The 19,940-nt window shown below is 40.4% G+C and overlaps 1 protein-coding gene across 1 annotated transcript; it reads right to left on the reverse strand.

The window, feature by feature from the left end:
• Positions 1–389: 389 nt before the first annotated feature.
• On the reverse strand, positions 390–18,926 carry syt6b (synaptotagmin VIb). Its single transcript, XM_047026649.1, has 7 exons — positions 18,761–18,926; positions 3,744–4,128; positions 2,610–3,174; positions 2,236–2,356; positions 1,357–1,528; positions 1,097–1,247; positions 390–860 (listed from the first exon to the last, which is right to left on the reverse strand). The coding sequence occupies exons 1-7, from the start codon at positions 18,924–18,926 to the stop codon at positions 789–791; spliced, it is 1,632 nt and encodes a 543-aa protein (XP_046882605.1). The 3' UTR covers positions 390–788.
• Between the last annotated feature and the right edge of the window lie 1,014 nt (positions 18,927–19,940).

Raw genomic sequence — 19,940 nt, forward strand, 5'->3', positions numbered from 1 at the left:
AAAATGTAAGAAAGAAAGTAAGAAAACAATAAAGAAGTGAGGCTTTGGTCCCTGTGAGCAAATTCAGGGGATCCTGTGGATTACATGGGATTCTACTTACACTGCTACAATGTAAAAGGGTGTCATATAGTTAAAGTCCTTACAACACAAGTGCACTGCCAAAATAAACAGTTTGTAAACACACCATAAACATAGCAAGCGTTGCTGTAGTCCATAGCATTTACACTTATGACATAGAAAGTAGATGATGGTAGAAGAAAAAGGTATTGTATATATAAACAATCAAGACTGAGACACAATAATACAATCTGACTTGTAATGGGATATGTTCCATTGTAATAAATTAAAAGGAGATCTGGCAACTTGACAAATGTTTATCTGAACTTTTTAAATATGTGGTCAAAAGCATGTATGTCCTAATATCCAGTTTGAAGCTTTAGATATATAGATATCTCAAAACCCAAACATCAGGGCACACAAAGGCAACTTGATCTTAACAGCAGCTTGACTGGTAACTAGTTCAGCAATGCATGTTCACGAAACTACTGTATTGGCTCAAACAATAGATCCATTTAACACATTTTAACAGACCCCCAGGTGACATACCTAAACAACATTTCAAAACTCAGTGACATAGAATGATTCTTGTAGCAGACGTTTTCTATGAAGGGAGACATTATGTGTCTAATGTCCAGACTGAGACTGTAACTCCATAGAGGACTGATTAACCTATTCTGAGGCACAGATGACTTGTGGTTTAAAAACATTATTGGTTTCTGGTGACTCTTTCATGGGCTGGACAGGAGTCTTGGGGAGGGGCAGGAGCCTTGGCTGTCAAAACTTGCAGTGCGGGTTTTCCACTGTGGGGGAAGTTTCACAAGGACAGGTTAACATCACAGGTTGTTAAGATCCCACATGTTGTCCATTTTTAATGTTACATTCAGTCAATTGCAGTCAGAATTGTACAGATGTAAAGCAGTTCCAAAAACGCCAAAGTAATCAGATAAGTAATTTGATTTGTTAGTGTAATCAGATTTTTATCTGCAAAAATCTGAGGCGTTCAGTTAGTTTCCTTTTCATTGTGACAGTAGCCTACCTCCTTTTCAGACTTCCTGGCCTCCACTAGCGGGTGCCAGTGAGCAATAGGTTTGCGAGGATAGGCCAGCATCTCGTTCCAGTGATCTCTACCCAGCCCCTCTGCATGACTCCCCACTCGGTTTACACCTATGATCTCATTGTGACCCACCCTGAGAGAGAAAATGTGAGTAATGAATTAGGACCAAGCAGGTAGTAACATTTCAAGAGCAAATTCAGAAATACACAAATGAAAGTGCAGACAATATAAGTGCTGCTTACAGATCATAGTCCATGACGGATATGTGGAGGCAGATTTGGTCCATGTTTTCCGGTGGGATGTCAAAGATGATTGCCTCGTTATAGGTGGGGTTAAGGGTGTTCCTCTTGATGGTGGTTTTCTTCTTTTTTAAACGTCTTCCATCACAAACAAGGGATACCTTGACATAGGGGTCTGCAAATATAACAGGAAATTCTCACTGGTGTGACACAGCTACATTAGCGGAGCAAATTTAGCTGATAACTATGCAACAACTAAGGCCGCAAAATTAAATAAGCCTATGTGATGTTTAGGTCTGTCGGGACCCATTTTCAATTTGACCTGAAATACTTAATTCTTCAACCAGACTCATTAGCCTTTGCTCGTTTCCATAAATAACATGTAAAATACAAGTAATTCATCCAGGGCACATCATGTACATCCACCATGCATTTACATTACATAAGTGGGAGTTAGAAAAGTGTAGAAGAGGAAAAACATTTTATTTTTTATTCAAAGGTTTAGTGTATGCTGTCACTCTGTCTTCCTCCTCCCTGTTTGAGCATAGCCCCAAAAACCTGTCTGTCTTCCTCCTCCCTGTTTGAGCATGGCACCAAAAACCTGTCTGTCTTCCTGCCAGTCTGAATGTCTCCTCCTTTTGTTGCACTCTTAACCTTTTATGGTGTGTAAAACTACAAAATGGCTTACGGGAACTGCTACAATACATTGCTGAAATTCTTTACAAATATACATGGTAAAAAAGTATGTAAATGCTAATTTGGGGTTTGTTTACAGAAATGCTTCTGGCTTTCTGGCTTATTGTTTACAGACCCCAACAACATTGGGTGAGTAACACAAATATGAACACTACACAAGGGTTGAGTCATTCCAGTGGACTGTACCTGAGTATCCAGTGATGTCCATGGCCTTGAGATTTCTACACTTTATAACGGTCATGGTTAGCCTGCCAGCAGTTGGCAGGTAACAGAGAGAGAACATGATCTCCCCCAAGTCGACACTCTCCTGTGTGATTCAGTCAGCAGAAAACACTGGTCATGAAAGGAAAGAAAGAGCACTACAACTACAACTATAGCTAAAGTACTTTTGAACTGCAATTATAATGTACAGTTAGTACATTATGCTCGTGATGGTATGTACAATGTGTCTGTGATTAGCCTTTCTGTGTTTGTGTGGGAGATAGCGATAATCTGAATCTTCTATTTCTTGCTGATGTCATGTTTGGAACATTTCATCTTAGAATAACATTTTGACTCACAGAGGTGGCGTATTGAATGTCTTTCCAGATGGCCGTCTCTCTGGAAAGGTCCGACATCTCAAACAGATTCTCTAGAATCACCTCACCAATCATGTCGTGACGGGAGAAGCGGTCAAAGTCAAAGATGCTCAAATGGAGTTTCCTGCTGCCCAGCTCCTCATAGGGAACTGAAAACTGGAAGGACTCATCAAATGTGGGGTTGAGAGTTTTGCGGTGGACCCTTGTCTGGAACTTTCGCTTCCGATCTGGCAGGAGGTAAATCTTGACGTAAGGGTCAGAGCTGCCACAAAAGTCCTTAGCAGGCAAGTCAAAGGCCTTAAGAATGTTGACCAAGAGGGCCTCACTCTCATAATCATACTTGAGGGAGAAGTTGATCTTGCCACAAATCTTGCCAGTGTTGTTTTTGGAGGACTCGTCTGCCTCCAGGGGACTCTGTTTATAGAGCTCAGGTTGGATGCGACCAAGGCTAGAGGCATGGTCCTCTGTACAGGGGAAGTCATTGCCTCGGTCCAGGCTTGTGACATGGTGCATTTGTCTGGGAAGATGCTTTTTAAAGGAGCTATGCCTGGGGGACAGGACAATGACAACATCGGTTGGAAGTCAGTCCAATCAAAGCAAACAATGGATTCACAGTTATTTGTCATGTTCTGACTTTCTTTTCAATATTGTCTGAGCATTGTGGGAAGGAGCTTGAGATTCACAATCCTCATTCCCCTTGACTATTTTGCTGTAATTGTGGTGCATATGACAATACATGACTTGTAACTTGTGACTAAGAGGAAAATCTGCTGAAATATTTGCCACATTCCACAAAATATATTTATGGAAATTCTTATCTCTGATCTCCTATCCCTTTTATCTGATGTCTCTTTATTTACCTTGTACAAAAATGTTATTCACATCAACATTGTTGTTAGTGAATCTCATTGTGTTCAATTAAGTTAAAGGAATGAGACATGCATGGGCATGAACATGGAAACATGACATGCACTCACAGGGGAGGCAAGCACTCCAGACATATCTAAAGTATGGAGTTTTTCCTAAAACACTGACCTGTAGATTATGGTGTGGTGAAGATTAAGAGGGATTAGTTGATTTGATCATATCTGTCATGCATTACCCACTGATGCTGACCTGGTAGAGGAGGCAGGCTCAGTGGTCTGCCTGGCCATGCGTGTACGGCGCAGAAAGTGGTCCTTCATGGACAGCTGCACCTCCGCAGGGATGTCAGGAGATGTGTGGCTGATCTTCACGGCTGCCTCCAGGAAACTTTCTGGGTCCTTCAGCTTGTCTGAGGCCATGCTGTGTGTGTGTATGAGTGCGTGCGTGTGCGAGGGAAATGTTCTCTCAAAGTGTCTGTGGGTGGAGGGCCCAGCAAGGGTCAGAGGAGTGGCACTAGAAGAAAGGTCCTTTCTGCGCCAGGGCACCCAGCAGAGCTTCCAGGAGGCAAAGGTGATGACCCCCAGCAGAGAAAGGCCGCATGTCACGAACACCAATAGCAGGAGGCTGAAGGAGATGTCTGAAGAGAGAGAGAGACAATTTAAAGAGAGGGAAATGATAGAGGTTGCCAATGCCACATGACATGTTGCAGTGTGTCACTGGGAAACAGAGATACATGGAGCTTGTGCCTCCTCCTGGTGGTAATACAAAAATTGTGGGATATTATGTATTATAAGATTATTTACATTTAAAGCTTTTTAATTAAATCTAAATGGGTTGTGGCCACATCAGTTGGAAAGTACCTGAGGAATAATACATTTCTGTAGGTCCCACATGCTGAGCAGAGGCTGATTTAATTTGCATTAATTACTTTGAGGGATCAGTAAGTTTAGGATATATGGCAAGATTCAGATAGATCCCACTATTACAAAGTTCAAATTAGTTACATTGCACGAAACATCCATGCAGAAGTATTAAACCTGAGACCTTCTACTTCATCTTTCCGTTCTCACATTCACTCTTTGCCTCCCCCATCTCTCTTTCTCTCCTTCACACATACACACACGCACAAACACACGCACACAGACAGGATTTGATCTGTGAGTTGCCAATGTGCTAAATGTAATTATAGTCTTTTATAATAATGTTACCAGGTTGCACTGAAGCAAAGGTGTGCCTTTTCACTGTCTGTGGTCCTCGTCTAATACAGATACATCTCAAAGTATGAAGACTTTCATTGATTATCATCTGTGTTTGGCTAGACCATCACGTGGACTACATGTTTAGAGAGCTCATAGGATCAATTACTGTAATTGCAAATGGTTCTGCATAATACATTTGCTTAATGGTGCACCATTATATAATTTGTACACATTGAAGTTGTTCTCAATTTCTTAAGCAAATGTTTCCATCCAGGTGTTTCAATCAATCAGCACACAACGGCCCAATAAATACAAACTACAACTATCAATGTACTCTAACATAGTTCACTCTCTTTAATATGTCTTGGCCTTTTGTTGATACTATAATTATAGTATATCCCATGCCTCAACAATGCAGTAAGGAAAATATCTCTTTGCATGGTGCATTACAAGGTGAACCTGTTATGCACAAATCAGGATGTCTTTCAAGTTGAACAATTGCAACTAAGATATGACAACTGTTGTGCTTGTTTGGTTAAACTCCCAGTTTCCTGAAACATATATTAACAATTGAGAACAATTGCAACAAAGATATATAGTTGGCAAAAAGTGCATCTCTATTTGTCTCTTTCTCTATTTATAGAAATGTATATATCAATGGTACCATTAATACTGTAAATTAAGTGTTGCGTTACTCTAGCATGTCAAGAAACTACCATCCTACTATCTTTAAACCATTCCAACTAATCAATTATACATGGTCACAGTGTGAATAATACATCAGGCCACAAAGTAAAGCTGTACAATTTAAAAAAGAAATATTGCAGAATTCCGATAAATGGAAGGACCAAATGTTCTTGTAACAAATAAGAAAAAAGTACTATTCAAATAGTATTTTGCATCCAAAACTTACTGTTTGAAAAGTACTTCTTTCTCATACATTTTCTCTAAAGTTGACTGAAGGAAAGTTCCACATACAATAGGTTGTGAAAGCCATCTGCCAGTGTTAATGTGACTGAGCCTGGGCTTCTCACAAGGGACTGCTCTGGGCCTTTGGGGCGCCGGACCAGGATAAATCTTTAATACGGGAGACATACAGTATATCCCGTCTAGTCAGCACAGTCTGAAGGGAGAATATTAACCTGAGGTAATCCCTATTCCTAAATATCCTAAAATAGATGTTGGATTTGACCAACCTTCGTAAATGTCCTAATTCAAACATGTTATAAATTATCTTTATGAGTGATTGACTACTACACATGGCTGTCTTATATATCATACTTTCATGAATAATTTAGAGGCTTTTAGATTTAAAACTATTTCACGTGGTTCCAAATACCCTAAGTAGAAACCTTCACAAACAATTTGCCCTCTGAGTGTTATGTTAAATGAACTCATAGGTTTAAAAAGTATCCTCTCACTCAAATGTATTATTTATGGAGACTGGAGGGATGTAAGGCCACATAATCATTATGTGTTTTACACCTTTGACATCAATACCTAATTACCCATGCAAGACCCATGAAGTGGATCAAAAAGATGAACTTGTGGATTGGTAAAAAGAGAAAACTACCATTCAAGGACTAATGTTATTTTTACAGGGATGGGCAACAAAGTTGACATCATCATGTAATTTAATCTTTTTATTCACAAAATCGGGTAACGACAGTCCAACTGCATTTACTGTATGGGATCTACTGCCCTTCTGCACAAACTGCAGTGAGACCAGCCTTCAAGAGCTTTTCCTGTGACCAAAAAATGTAATTGAGACTTGTTTTGTAGCTGAATCAGAGACAGAAACCAAAGCCCTAGGGTTTCCTTCTTGTGAAGAGCCCTTATATACAACTTGGTCTCTACAGAAAACTTGTGTGTTACCTAAACATATCCAATCCCACCCCTAAAGTAGAGGTCTGAAGCTCCCACTGGAGAGAACAGCCAATGCTCAACATTCTGAGCCACTTCTCCAAACTCCCACAGCTTTTCTGGATGATGGAATATGAAAAAGAAACCTAATAATCACTCAAAGCTTTAAGATTTGTTCTATCTCATGAATCAATTGGAAGCAAGATGGTTCCACTATAGGTTTATGTAAGTATTACAGAAAACTCACAGTTTATAGACCTCTAGCAATCATCTAGTCCTCTCAGTCAAGAGGAATGTAACACACAAATGAAATAGTATCCACTAATTGAGTAATCATTGTCTTGCACAATAGGAGGCAACTCACAAAATACTATATCATACATGGACATATACTGGATGTCAGTATGATAGGTCTAGCATATATCTCCATTCTAGCTACCCTACCTTACCAGGCTGACATTTACGTTGTGTTACAGTAAAATTGTAGACAACATTCTCCCCAGACTTCTGCACTAATGACCCAGTGTGTAGTGTAGAAAAAGACTGTCTGGTTGCAAACTAACCATTAACTTAGGGTTATTGCCATGTGTGAATAGCCAGCTGCAAACACAACCCCAGTGTTTCCAGTTTTACCTGTGCACACAAACTAATGTAATACACATCTGTTGTCTTTTACCAGGAACAGTTTCCAATGCTCTCTCAATTTCCCGAAGTCTGTGATATTATCAATTCTTTGTCTATTCCCAGTAAAGCAATCATGTCTGTAAGAGAGAGAGAGAGAGAGAGAGAGATTGAGAGAGAGAAAGAGAGAGCGAGAGTGGGAAAGAGGGAGACATAGAGACATGGATTGCACTCCAATCACAACACAAATGGAGTATGGTCGCAACTGTAGGGGCTATTGTTGAGGTTTATGTACTTGTTTTTGTAAATGATTTTCAGAAGCTTCACCTATCACAAAAGATATTTGAGAGAATGGGTTGCAATGAGATTCAAGAGGATTTGTTAAGGTCGACAACTTTGGTTATTTGATGATTGCACAAGGCCAGTTACAACACAAGTTATAGGCTAATACAAGTTTGTATCTGTGTTCTTGCCCATAGAAAATATATGAAAAGGAAATAAATCAAATGTGCCTGGGCCAGATTCAAAGGCCTTGTTTAACTGTGTGTGCCTGTGTGTGGTGTATGTGTTTGTGTGTTTTTGTGTCAATTATTTACTTGAAAGGTAAGCTTTAAAGTTGGACAGAATTTAATTTAATTGTTGGTAAATTTACAACAAAACAAAAATACCACTTAGAAAATGCTAATTATGTGGTGCAACAAACATGCTGTGCTGTTGAGCAGCATGGTAATTAATTGTGACTGGGAATCTCACTGCACCATGGACACATCATTACCATATTCCCTAACTTTAATACCACCCTGTACAAAATTAGCTTAGTCAGGAGGATCTGGGCAAAGAAAAGGCTCAGTGAGAGCTTAAATACAGCTCAGAACATGAATATCCACCAGTATTGTCTTTAACCTTACATAAACAATAATGATCATGCAAGCACACACAACACACAACATGCTAGCCTCAGATAAAGCAGGGAGAGTGACACCACATGCCACTTTGAGTATCCTGGATGCCTCTTCCTCTGTCTGGATGTAGGTTACATTAGTATGTGTAGGGCTGAAGACAGGGGAGTGTGAAGGGAAGATAAGAGGGAGAAAGGCCAGACTTGCATGTTTTGATGGACAGAGCAAGTCCTTCTATGGAGAGGCTGCTGAGAGGTAGCCAATGAAAACAAATAGCTTAGGAAGTATCCCTAAATCTGGACAAAAGACTGTTGTTAAGGAAACAAATGATTCTTTAAGTTATTATGAAAGCTCTGTTAAAGGTAGCACTGCTTCATGATGAAAACTACATGGAATGAAACCAAACATCCACTCCAGACTCACCGTAAGCCATGGAGTTTGTTAAATGGCAGTTGCCAAATAGAACATTTAAGAGGTAAGGTTTTTTGAATGCTGCGTCATTATAAATACATCACCATATATACGTATATACCGTATTGATGTTAATGTGAGTCAAGTAACCTCTTATTGACTGAGGGAATACTGATCCACTTTTAGTGGTCTGCAAGAGCTTTCACATGCGTAAGAATATTCTGTTACAGTTGGTTAATGCACTTTTTCTCCAATCATAAATAGGCAAAGAGCTTCCTGCAACCTAAAAGGAAATCTCCAATGAAAACCAAATCACATTACTATACACTGACTATTGTTGAATGAAGCAAATATTGATGAAATTATCTAGTTTTAGTTGACACATGCCATGCAGGCCCAGGAGAGCCTGTAAATAATCTCAGGTTGTTATGGTGACAGTTGAAGGGTACATAGATGCATTAAACATAACAGAGAGCCTTGCAAAGTATAACGCCTTAAATAGCTATAACACTCATCCTTCGACTTCATTACAATTTGATCTGGATTTAACATGAAATGTTAATAACTTCATGTTTTTTAACTACTTTAAGTTTACAAAAATCCTTAGCAACTCAAATAAAAGATCTCAGAGGGAGTTTGACAGAACTGAGGTTAGGAAGGAAATGACCACACCACAACACTTCCCATTTTTAAATGTACATCTGTATACATATACATCTGATGTTCAGTCCCTTGGCCTCTCCTATTCTGGTCCCTCCCCTTTCTCTTCCCTGTCCAAGCTCTCTATCTAATATCCAGACCTCCCCCAACAGGGGATCTATTCAAGCTCCAGTAGCCCAGCCGTGACCCAAGGAACTCATCTGGTACACACACATGCTGCCTGGATGCATCATCCTTCAATTTGTTACAGATATCATGTAATTTCAATTTATTTAATACAACAACGAAATACATTTTAGCTGTTGGTGTCATCTTTAAATTCATACTCTGGTGCTGGTTTTCAAATCAACACTTATTTTCACCTTCCTGCCCAGAACCTTTGCTAGCCATTGACCCCCCCCCCCCCCCCCCCCCCACACACACACACACACTCATTTGTTTGCCTTTAACAGTATTAATGAGATCAACAGTACAGCCTTCCTTAAACAAATGTTGGAATCTATAAACCTACAGCCACAGCTTAACAGCTATTTACAGCCACTATTGGACACAGGGTGACAGGAAAGTCCTGACTTTGGTTGTTCATCAATAAAATCATATGGGTTTTCAGAATGAGTTAATGGTCTTGCAAAATATTAAAATACAAATGAAAAGTTAAATAAAACATGAAACATATAGTTGTCACATAGATATTTGGTCACAAAAAATAGTGGTAACACTTTAGATGAGCTCACCAAATTCATGATTTATTAACCAATTTGTTACTCATTAGTTAACTGTTTGTTCACCATTAGTTATTTGTTGTTCATACAAAATGTATCATTAGTAAAGCATTAGTAAAGCTAAACCCTAACCAAAACTTAAACCCTAAACCTAAACCCTAGCCCTAAACCCGAACCCTAACTGTGTGAACAAATGCTTTAATAATGATACATTTTGTATAAACAATAAATAACTAATGGTGAACAAACTGTTAACTAATAGGTAACAAATTGGTTAATAAATTATGAATTTGGTGAGCTCATCTAAAGTGTTACCAAAATAGTTACGATAACATTAACTACCATGTAACTAACCATTGTTACACTTCATTATGGTTTTGCAATTTTATCACACAAGTGAAACTTGGTATGGGGGAGGTTGGGCTTTCCAAGGGAAAATGTTAACATGTGTTAACATTGATCTTGTTTTTGTAAAACAACATTCAACTGCTGCTTTACAACCTCCATTCACACTTACACCCAGACCCAATACTGTGCCTTCATGCACTTTCAAAATAACCTATACCACTAACGGTTAATATTATAATTCATGAGTACCTACAATCTTTTTACTGTGGATATTGCTTTGCAGTTACATGGAAGTGAATGTAATGTGTGAAGTCAGTCAGAGCCATGCAAGCTGTAATGCTGTGAATGGAGTTACAATTCAACCATCTCGCTCCAAGTAGTCCATGAGCATAAATGTAGCAATTCCTCAGTGCCTATTCTATGTGTTGATTTTGTTAAAAGTCACTGTAATATTTGTGCTGCTATATACAGTATGTGTCAATCCCAAGTGTTCACAGGCTTGAAAAGTGTTTTGACTCTCCTGCAGAATTACACAATGACAAACTATGGGAAAATAGATACAACCTGCTTACTCTGCACCCCTATGAAGACAAAACTGTTAAATAAATCTTCATTGTCTCTGAAGCAGAACAACATCCGCCTTCCAATATTTCAACAACAGTCAAATATTACATCAACAAACAGCTAATATCATGCACAGTGACAGTGAAGGCACTCACCGATGTTGAACACTCTTCTCTCCCCTCTCTCTCTCTCTCTCTCTCTCTCTCTCTCTCTCTTTCTCTCATTCACTCATATAAGCAATGTTGAAGCTCTGTCTCTCTTTCTGCTGAGCCCTTTCAGTGGATCCTAACCCTCCCCTGTTTCCATAGCAAATGAGCTTTCAACTGCGCTTGGGACCCTGTTTCTATGGCGCTATGATTGAGCAAACCCACATGCAGTGCTAGATACTGTACTGCAACCATCCAGGGGCAGGTACTTCAGCCAAGCCTGGAGAGCAGTTACAAGCTCCTTAATGAATAACCCTTGCAGCTGATCCATGTGGCTGGTATGACTGCTGAGGCTACCAAGATGTAGATGCTTGTTTACTTTTATATCAGCCCTGTGGCACATGACTCTTTTATTCTATCTTTTTTGTAATGCTCAGACTTTTTATCTTCCTTTTATGTCACCATGAGAACCAAACTGACAAAAGAGGAGGGTGATGTGTATGAATTTTAATGAAATATTCTCATGAATATCAAACAAAACTGTGAATGGATGCATATTACACCAGCACTCAAAAATCCTGGGAGGAGGAAAACCATCAAACAAAAAGCTACTTTGGGGGCTGGTAAAATAACAATAAACTGATCAGTTGAATACACAATTGTATATAATCTGTATCGTACAGCCAAGTTAACCAATAAGGACAAAGCAGATGTATGTCGGGTCTGTGAAGCATGTATCATTGTATTATGTGCTTCGGAGCAGCCTTCACCCTCTGTCTTGTGCTGCCCAAGTAGCACGATGCCATGTGATGTGCTGCTCTTGCTCCATGTAGTGGAGATGTGACTGTCCCTTGTAGCCTACTTCTACCAAGATTACCATCAGACCGCATTAAAGCGGGGGAAGTGCCCTGTGTTGGGGGAAGGGAAGCCTCCAAGTCCCATCTCTGCTTTCACAAGAGCAAGTGTGTATTTTGTGGTAGATTTGCACTGTTCACACAAATGGTAAGCCAGCTGTCAAGTGAGAGTGGTTATTGGGGAGTGGGGTGAGATGGAGGAAAGTAGAAATTGTATGATTCACTGGGGGACAGATTAATTAATGCTGTCAGAAATGTATATTTAAAATCGTCAGCACACATGGCACATGGCAGTCTTCATCTGCAGCTCTTTAATGTATTTGGCAAATATGCCTGCAGAATGATAACTCACGCAATCCTATGCTATGCCAGTAAGGCCACTTATTTTCCTTATGCAGTCATCATCTTTGGCTGTTTCTCACATAGAGCCTTGATCTTGCACTGATCAAGAGGTGAGACTCATGCTGCTGAATGTGACTAATACATTATCTGCTGGCACAAAGTGATGCAATGCACCTTAAGTAGAAGGAATACTTTCAATGAGAAGTAGACAGGATGAAGGTTGTGCTTCATGCTGAGAAGTAGATTCAACCTGATGTACCCCCCTGAGGGAGTATTGTCTAACAAGGCTTATTTTGATGTAAATCAATGTGTGATTATGCATGTACTCAATTTGCGTGCTGATTTTGCGATGTAACAATGTAGAAAATCCTGTGGTAAGATTTTATTTAGCAATTTTCCAATTAGCTTTAAAAGATTCACAAGACCAACTTGAAGTTTGATTGAATTAACAAGTTTTTTATAATGGGTTGAACAAACCACCTTTTGGGTCAGGTTGTGTGTTACAACCCATTGACACACAAGACACAATGTGACTGCAGTGAAAATTATATCTATGAGATACAGTGTCTCATGAATTCAATGTTGCTCAGCCAAGCCTAGAGTTATCAGTCGTATAAAAGCAGTTGGTAATAAAGAAGCAAATGATTGGACTCATTAGTCTAAGTTCAGCAGCAACTGTCATGATGTAATATGATTATGGAAGTACAGTGTCTCAGTACTGAGAACTACACTGACACAACACACCTCATTAAAGGGAGGAACTCAGTTCACACAGACTCAGAGCTCAAGGGCAGAAAGTTATAATGCAATAAAGGTAAAACTTTTTTTTTGCGCTAATGTAACACACACAAAAGCAAGGGGAGAAGGCTCAGCTCACAGATTACTGACACAGCACATCTAATGAATACTGATGGATGAAATCAGATGAGGATGTGTCTTTGAGTGGGCACCAAAGATCCTCCATCGTGTTTTTTGGTTTCCTTTGTAGTGTCAAAAGAGATGTGTCCAAAAACATTGTTACACAGAAAACATTCAGTGTTTTGAATTCCTGGTGTATTTTCATGTCAGTTGTTCATTTTCCATCCTTCCGTGGGATTTCAAGATGCTACTTTTACTGGGGGTTGGTTGGCCACTGTGTTGAACACATGGTGTCCCTAAGGACCAGACTTCCTCACGTTATTGTTGGTGACTGTAAATGACAGCTTACATTTAGTCATTTAGCAGTCACTCTTATCCAGAGCTTACCTATTGTTGAATTTGCTATCAGTTATATATCCTGTATTCATTGACAAGCCTAGACACCAAAATTTATCTGACTCTTGGATGAGGCCGATATCAGAGGTAATGAGAAATTGTTTTCTCAAAGACCTCTTAGCAGCTTCGTCCAAACAAAAGTGTAGCTGGCTGGCCTGATTTAAGTCCAAGTCTTGGTTATCATCTCATCTTACACCCCACATCAACAAGATCCCCTGGCTACAGCTTGTTGATAAGAACAGCCATTCAGAAAGAGTACTTTTGGACAAAATTAAATTATGGAAATTGTCTCTAATGGTTGTTTTATAGGAAATAGTAATATGATGAGAAACTCCCCAACAACAAACTCATGGTGCAACACATTCCTCGGAATCCTACACAAAAGCAGGACAAGTTCATTCTGTTTCTAATGAACAATATTGAATGCAAGAAATAATTTCAAGTCACAATCTATTAAGTTGTAAATAATGCAAGATATAAGATATTTGTGCATGAAACACCTTTAGCTGTATGTAATATTATAGCATATGAGTAAAAGGTCTATTCACACAAACTGGGTCATATATTTTCTCTGTGAACAGGCAGACTTCAGAAGAGCAATACAATTGTTACCATCCACTTGTACTCCACAGCGTTGTCAATGTGTAGGGGTCTTGTTAACCTCTGACTACAGCAGACAAGCACAGAAGAAATTTAACACAATCATCACAATAAAATGTCAGAGCAGCATTTGTCAGGAAGCCTCAGGCTGAAAATTGGATTTCTGTAATTTGGGTCCAGCCCCATCTTCTTCATATGAACCATCCCTTCCCTTTCCTATCCAGAGCATCACATTGAAGAGGTTCTTTTTGAAGAGAAGAGGAAGAGGTACAGCTGAAAGCTGAAACTGTAACTAACTGTCCAGAAGTTAACCTCTTTTCGATTGTTCCATTGCTTTCATCTCCAAAAGTTCCAAAGATTTTAAAAGGCTTATAATTGACAAGAAATTGGAGCAATGTAAAAATAAAGTATTTTATATAATTCCTATCATAGTACTCAATGGGGATGGGTGTAGTTCAATGGCAGAGCTTGTGGACCTGGGACTAAGCACCTCCCTCTGCAAGTGGATCTTCCACTTCCTGATGGGGAGGCCACAGGTGGTGAGAATCGGTGACCGCACTTCATCTGTACTGATCACCAACACAGGCACCCCCCAGGGCTGTGTGCTCAGCCCTCTCCTGTTCTCCTTGTTCACCCACGACTGTGCGGCTACGCACAGCTCCAACCTCCTCGTTAAGTTTGCTGACGACACAACCATCGTGGGCCTCATCTCTGACAGTGACGAGTCAGCCTACAGAGAGGAGGTTGACACCCTGACATCATGGTGTCAGGACAACAACCTCTCTCTTAACATCAGCAAGACCAAGGAGATGATTGTGGACTTTAGGAGGCGGCAGGAGGAGGAGCATGCACCCCTATTCATCAATGGATCGGAAGTGGAGAAGGTCAGCTGCTTCAAGTTCCTCGGGGTGAACATCAGCAATGACCTCACCTGGTCTGTTCACACGGACAAGGTGGTCAAAACGGCCCGTAAGCGCCTCTTCTTCCTGAGGAGACTGAAGAAGTTTGGTATGGACTCAGTCATCCTTACTAACTTTTACAGATGCACTATAGAAAGCATTCTGACTGGTTGTATCACAGTGTGGTATGGGAGCTGCACAGACCGGGACTGCAAGGCCCTACGAAGTGTGGTCCGTTCTGCTGAGTTCATCATCGGCAGGAAGCTCCCAGCCCTACAGGTCACCTACCACACACGTTGCCTTAGGAAAGCCAGCAGGATTCTAAGAGACTGTTCCCACCCATCCTTCAGTCTCTTTACCCCGTTGCCTTCTGGCAGGCGTTACCGCAGCATCCGGTCGCGCACACGCAGACTGGACAACAGTTTCTACCCAAGGGTCATCAGGCTTCTCAATGGACACTGATATGGACATTTTTACTGCACACTAGTCACTTATACACTGTCACTTTCAGCTACTGGTTGCTCTTTCAGTAACATTGCACTACTGTACCTCGCCACCAGGCTCCTGTTTGGTCATTGACAAAGTCACTGATCTGTAAATTTGCACTACTGCACTGTACTCCATTTAGGTTAGATTAGTTTATAGGGTTGTAACAGTTTTTTTTTTTTTTTTTTTTTTTTTTTTGTGTATTAGGGTTAGTATAGCGTACTATTTATTGTTATCTGTAATTTAGGAAGTTTTAGTGTTAGGGTTAGTATAGTCGTTTATTTATTGCCATCTGTATATTTAGGAAGTTCACTTATCTAAGCTCAGCATAGATGTAAATTTGTTCTGTGTACTTATATGTTATGTTATGCCAAGTGCTTGCGTTGTCTTGTCTTAAGAATTTCAGTGCCCAGTCTAACCTTGTGTTGCTCTGTGCACCTGACAAATAAAAGACTTGAACTTGAACTTGAACAGAGCATTTGACCATAGATGTAGAAGTAGCAGGTAAACATTCCCCTCTGTACATGAAAAAAAGCCTATTCAATTTGTATATTTAAGTCATTTAGCAGACACGCTTATCCAGAGCAACTTACAATAAGTACAGGGACATTCCCCTGAGGCAAGTAGAATGAAGTGCCTTGCCTAAGGACACAATGTCATTTGGCACGGCCGGGAATCGAATTGGCAACCTTCAGATTACTAGCCCGATTCCCTAACCACTCAGCCACCTGACTTGTTGTGTGCACTGACAGTGTTAATGTAAATTTAAGCAAATATATGTTCGACACAAGGTATCTTACACTTCTCTTACCTGATCTGCAAATTGTCATCATTTGAGCTCCATTTGATATCTAAGTCTCAGAAGAATTTTGTTGTGGACTAAAAGACTCTCTTGTAGGATTTTTTACCTGCTAAACATCTGTTTAAATACCGACCATTGCTCAAGAGGTGTTAAAAATAATGTGCGAATAGACCTGCTTTTCTCCAATGAAAAATGAAAATGTTCAAACTTTTCTCCAATCAAATGCCCTTAAAAATCCAATCGTCAAATGAAAAATAATCCAACCATCCATTTAAACCATGTTAAACACACAAGTGTAGAATGTCACTCAAACAATTGGCCTGCAGCACCTCAGTCTGCTGCAATTATTAACAGAAGTTCAATAGAACCGCACCTGTAAAACTGTTATCCTCTGTGGGTTATGGACAGACTAGACTACTCCATAACACTCTCTGTTGACATACATAATGCATTGTCTGTGCTATTACACTCTGCTTGCCATTGTTATTTATTAATGGTCAAATATTGCCGTGACAGCATGGTCTAGCTGTGCACTCTGCTACTCCTCTAGATGTGAGATTAGACCCCAGCGCTGTGTAATATCAGCTCTGCTTCTGTTTTCATCATCAGGATGGGACCACAGAGGGCAGGGGGGATGGAAGGTGCTGCTGCTTTTTTTCTTTAGGATTATTTAAAATGTTCCACACGGTCTGTACTCCATACTGCTTCTCCAACTGTATTCACATAAATATGGAGTCATTTCCCCCCTCCTGTTGCCCTCCATGTCCTCTAATGGTTAAACCTCCTAAGAGAGAGGAAGTGATTGATCTAATGCTCCCCAGCTGGAGACCATGACCTCATTTCACTGCCAGTACACACTTAAATAAGGATGCACACAATGGACCCTATTCAATCAATATTGGTAAGGGTAAAACATACCATATCTACCATATGCAATAACAGGTAATGCTCTCACACAATTGGGATTCCAATTAAATACTGCAGCATATATAATACTGAACACTTGAAATATTGAATCATCAGATTTACAAAAAATACATTACAAATATGTGGGATTTGGATTTCTGCTCCCCAAAACCATTGTAGATCAATACCTTCTTTTGGTATCATAGCAAATATGTAAAATATATCAGAGAGAAAAAGCCCAGGGGAAATAAAGACAAGGCTGATACTCATTACCTCTTAGTGAGAGGTTAATAGTTCTTAGGTCAGAATCTATCATATCCATACCTGCAGAGGCATGTATTCTACAGCTTGCCCTACTCCATCACAAACCAATTGTTAAATCCTCTGTTATGGTAGGAACAATAACAATAAAGCACAGTATCAGAGAACTGTGATACTTGGAACTCTGACATTCTCCTCACCAGAGATACCAGTGCACAACCCGCCACTCCATTTGTGTGACCTTTGATTTTTGGCAGCTTGGGCACAGAGCTCTACAGGGGAGTTTGGCGACACAGCGGCAGTCCTCTATTCATGTAGTATTACTACCTGCAGACTGTGGCATCCTCACCCTTCCTGCCCGTGCAGCAGGTGCCACATCTTACAGATGCCGCACAAGCTTTAATTGGAACACAATCAGCATGAGCTACTTCAGTTACCTGCCCATCAAGCTGGAAGGAAATACACTAACCTGATATGTAGGCAGCGATGGCGGCGATGGTGGATGCAAGTGGTTTTAGTGTAATGTGAAAAGCAAGACTCTAACGGGATGGTCCTAGTGAGATTCCCCTTAGATGGTGGTAATGAAAGGACACAGAATAGGTTGAGAACTATGTGGTAGGGAGAGAGTGCCCCTGAGCTCTATTCTAGTATCCGTGTTCTTTTATGAAACCAAACTAATGCACCATAGAACTGTGGCAGAGATAATTTCCAGATGACCAGTCTTGCATGGTAGCAGAACAAACACACAAGTATGTGGAAAATGTAGAAGAAGCTTTAGTTCAACCTTTATCTGACACAACCCATTCTACTTACCACTGACTCACAGTAGCATCTGGTGTCTCTATAGTTCTGTCCTGGTTGCCTTTGGCACTGAGGGTTATATTTGAGATGTACAGAATAGCCTTGCCTTATGGCCTGCTTTTACCAATGTACCTTAATTTAGTTTGTACAGTATATTAACAACAACAGAGAAGTGTTTTTCTGAGGCTATGTACACACTCTCTTTCATTACTAGAAAGGGCAACCATGGAACAGTCATCCAGTTTTTCAGCAACTGAAGAATACCTAAATGCACTTGAGTTATTATGAGTGTACTAATTACATATTTTACCTCAGTTTCTTTTAAATACATTTCCCAAAGTGCACTTCTATCTCAAAAGTACACAATATCAGTGACACATTTAAACCTTTGACGCAGAAAAAGTGTGGTGAAATAGTGCATCCTCAAAAAACAGGTAGTCAACCCCTGGTGTAAACCTATGGAAGAAATGCAAGGATATATTATTCCTCCCACATAAAGTAGGCAGATCTATTTTTTCCCAGCAAAAATTCCTGCAGTTGTCCAGTTTTGATCAACCGCCATAGCCCACAATCTCTTACAGCCACAAGCACAGACAAAACCATTCAAGTCACAGCTGGCCATGCAGTTTACCTGCGCCTCTATGGTTAGGGCTCTGGTTGGCATGGGCCAGCAGAGTGATGAACTCCTCACAGGTGTTGGACTCCAATAAGGGGCTGTCATCCAAACAGAGGTCAATAATGAGGGCCACTGCCTTCTCACAGAACATGTCATTCTCCTCTTTCTCTGCAGAACTCATCCTCCGAGCCTGAATCCTATGCAGTCTTTAGCTCTCATCCAGGACGGGAGAAAGGATCTAAAAGCAATGCTAGAGTGATGATGTTGCATGAAAAATAGATGTAACTTGCTGCTCTTCTTGTTCTTACTATTGCTCTTGCCTCTCAGACTCCTGGAACTTGGGAGTGTGTGTACGTGTGTGTGCATGTTCGCAGTGTGTGTGCGATAGTGGGTGTGTCTTTGTATGTGTTTGAGACTGAGTGGGAGGGGACTTAATGAAGCAGTGGGACCCCCCAGGTATTCCTGGAGCAGGGCGGTTGCATCATGCATCATACCATGTCCATGTGTTGAGAGACAAAGAGAGAGAGAGAGAGAAAGAGAGTGAGAGAGAGAGAGAGAGAGAGAGAGAGAGAGAGAGAGAGAGGGAGAGAGAGAGACAGAGAGAGAGAGAGAGAGAGAGAGAGAGAGAGAGAGAGAGAGAGAGAGAGAGAGAGAGAGAGAGAGAGAGAGAGAGAGAGAGAGAGAGAGAAAGGGAGATATAAAGAGAGAAAGATAGAAAAAGAAAGAAGAAATGGCCACTGGTTGCGCCTAACTTCCACAACAACTCGGTTCCCTGAAACACCCTTGTGCTTGTGTCCATTATTTTTTCCCACACAGCACACCCTTTCCTTCCATAAACAGGTTTTTTTGCATGTCATACCACTTCCTACAAAATGTAGTACATGAATGATAAATTCACTAAAACATTTGCTGAGTTACTTAATAATCAAGTTTTGACAGATTTGTTTTTGAATGGAAAGTGATTACAGTAAACTACCACCGCAATACACATACTGCACTCTGCTGGTGATATAATACACTGCTAACGTGAGAGAGAGAGACAGAGAAAGAGAAAGAGAGAGAGAGAGAGAGAGAGAGAGAGAGAGAGAGAGAGAGAGAGAGAGAGAGAGAGAGAGAGAGAGAGAGAGAGAGAGAGAGAGAGAGAGGACTCATTAAACACAGATCCTTTGTAATAATTGCTATGGTTGTAACTGAG

Source organism: Hypomesus transpacificus, chromosome 9 (genome assembly GCF_021917145.1).
Source record: "Hypomesus transpacificus isolate Combined female chromosome 9, fHypTra1, whole genome shotgun sequence".
NCBI classification, from domain to species: Eukaryota; Metazoa; Chordata; class Actinopteri; order Osmeriformes; family Osmeridae; genus Hypomesus; species Hypomesus transpacificus.

What these genes read in the sequence shown, in the direction of transcription:
- syt6b (XM_047026649.1), bottom strand. Translation starts at nt 18,926, where the DNA reads ATGAGTTCTGCAGAGAAAGAGGAGAATGACATGTTCTGTGAGAAGGCA. An exon ending in CCCTAACCATAGAGGCGCAG is followed by an intron (nt 4,129 to 18,760) that starts GTAAACTGCATG and finishes CTCTCTCTTCAG; the next exon opens with ACATCTCCTTCAGCCTCCTG. An exon ending in TCCGTCATGGACTATGATCT is followed by an intron (nt 1,248 to 1,356) that starts GTAAGCAGCACT and finishes TTTCTCTCTCAG; the next exon opens with GGTGGGTCACAATGAGATCA.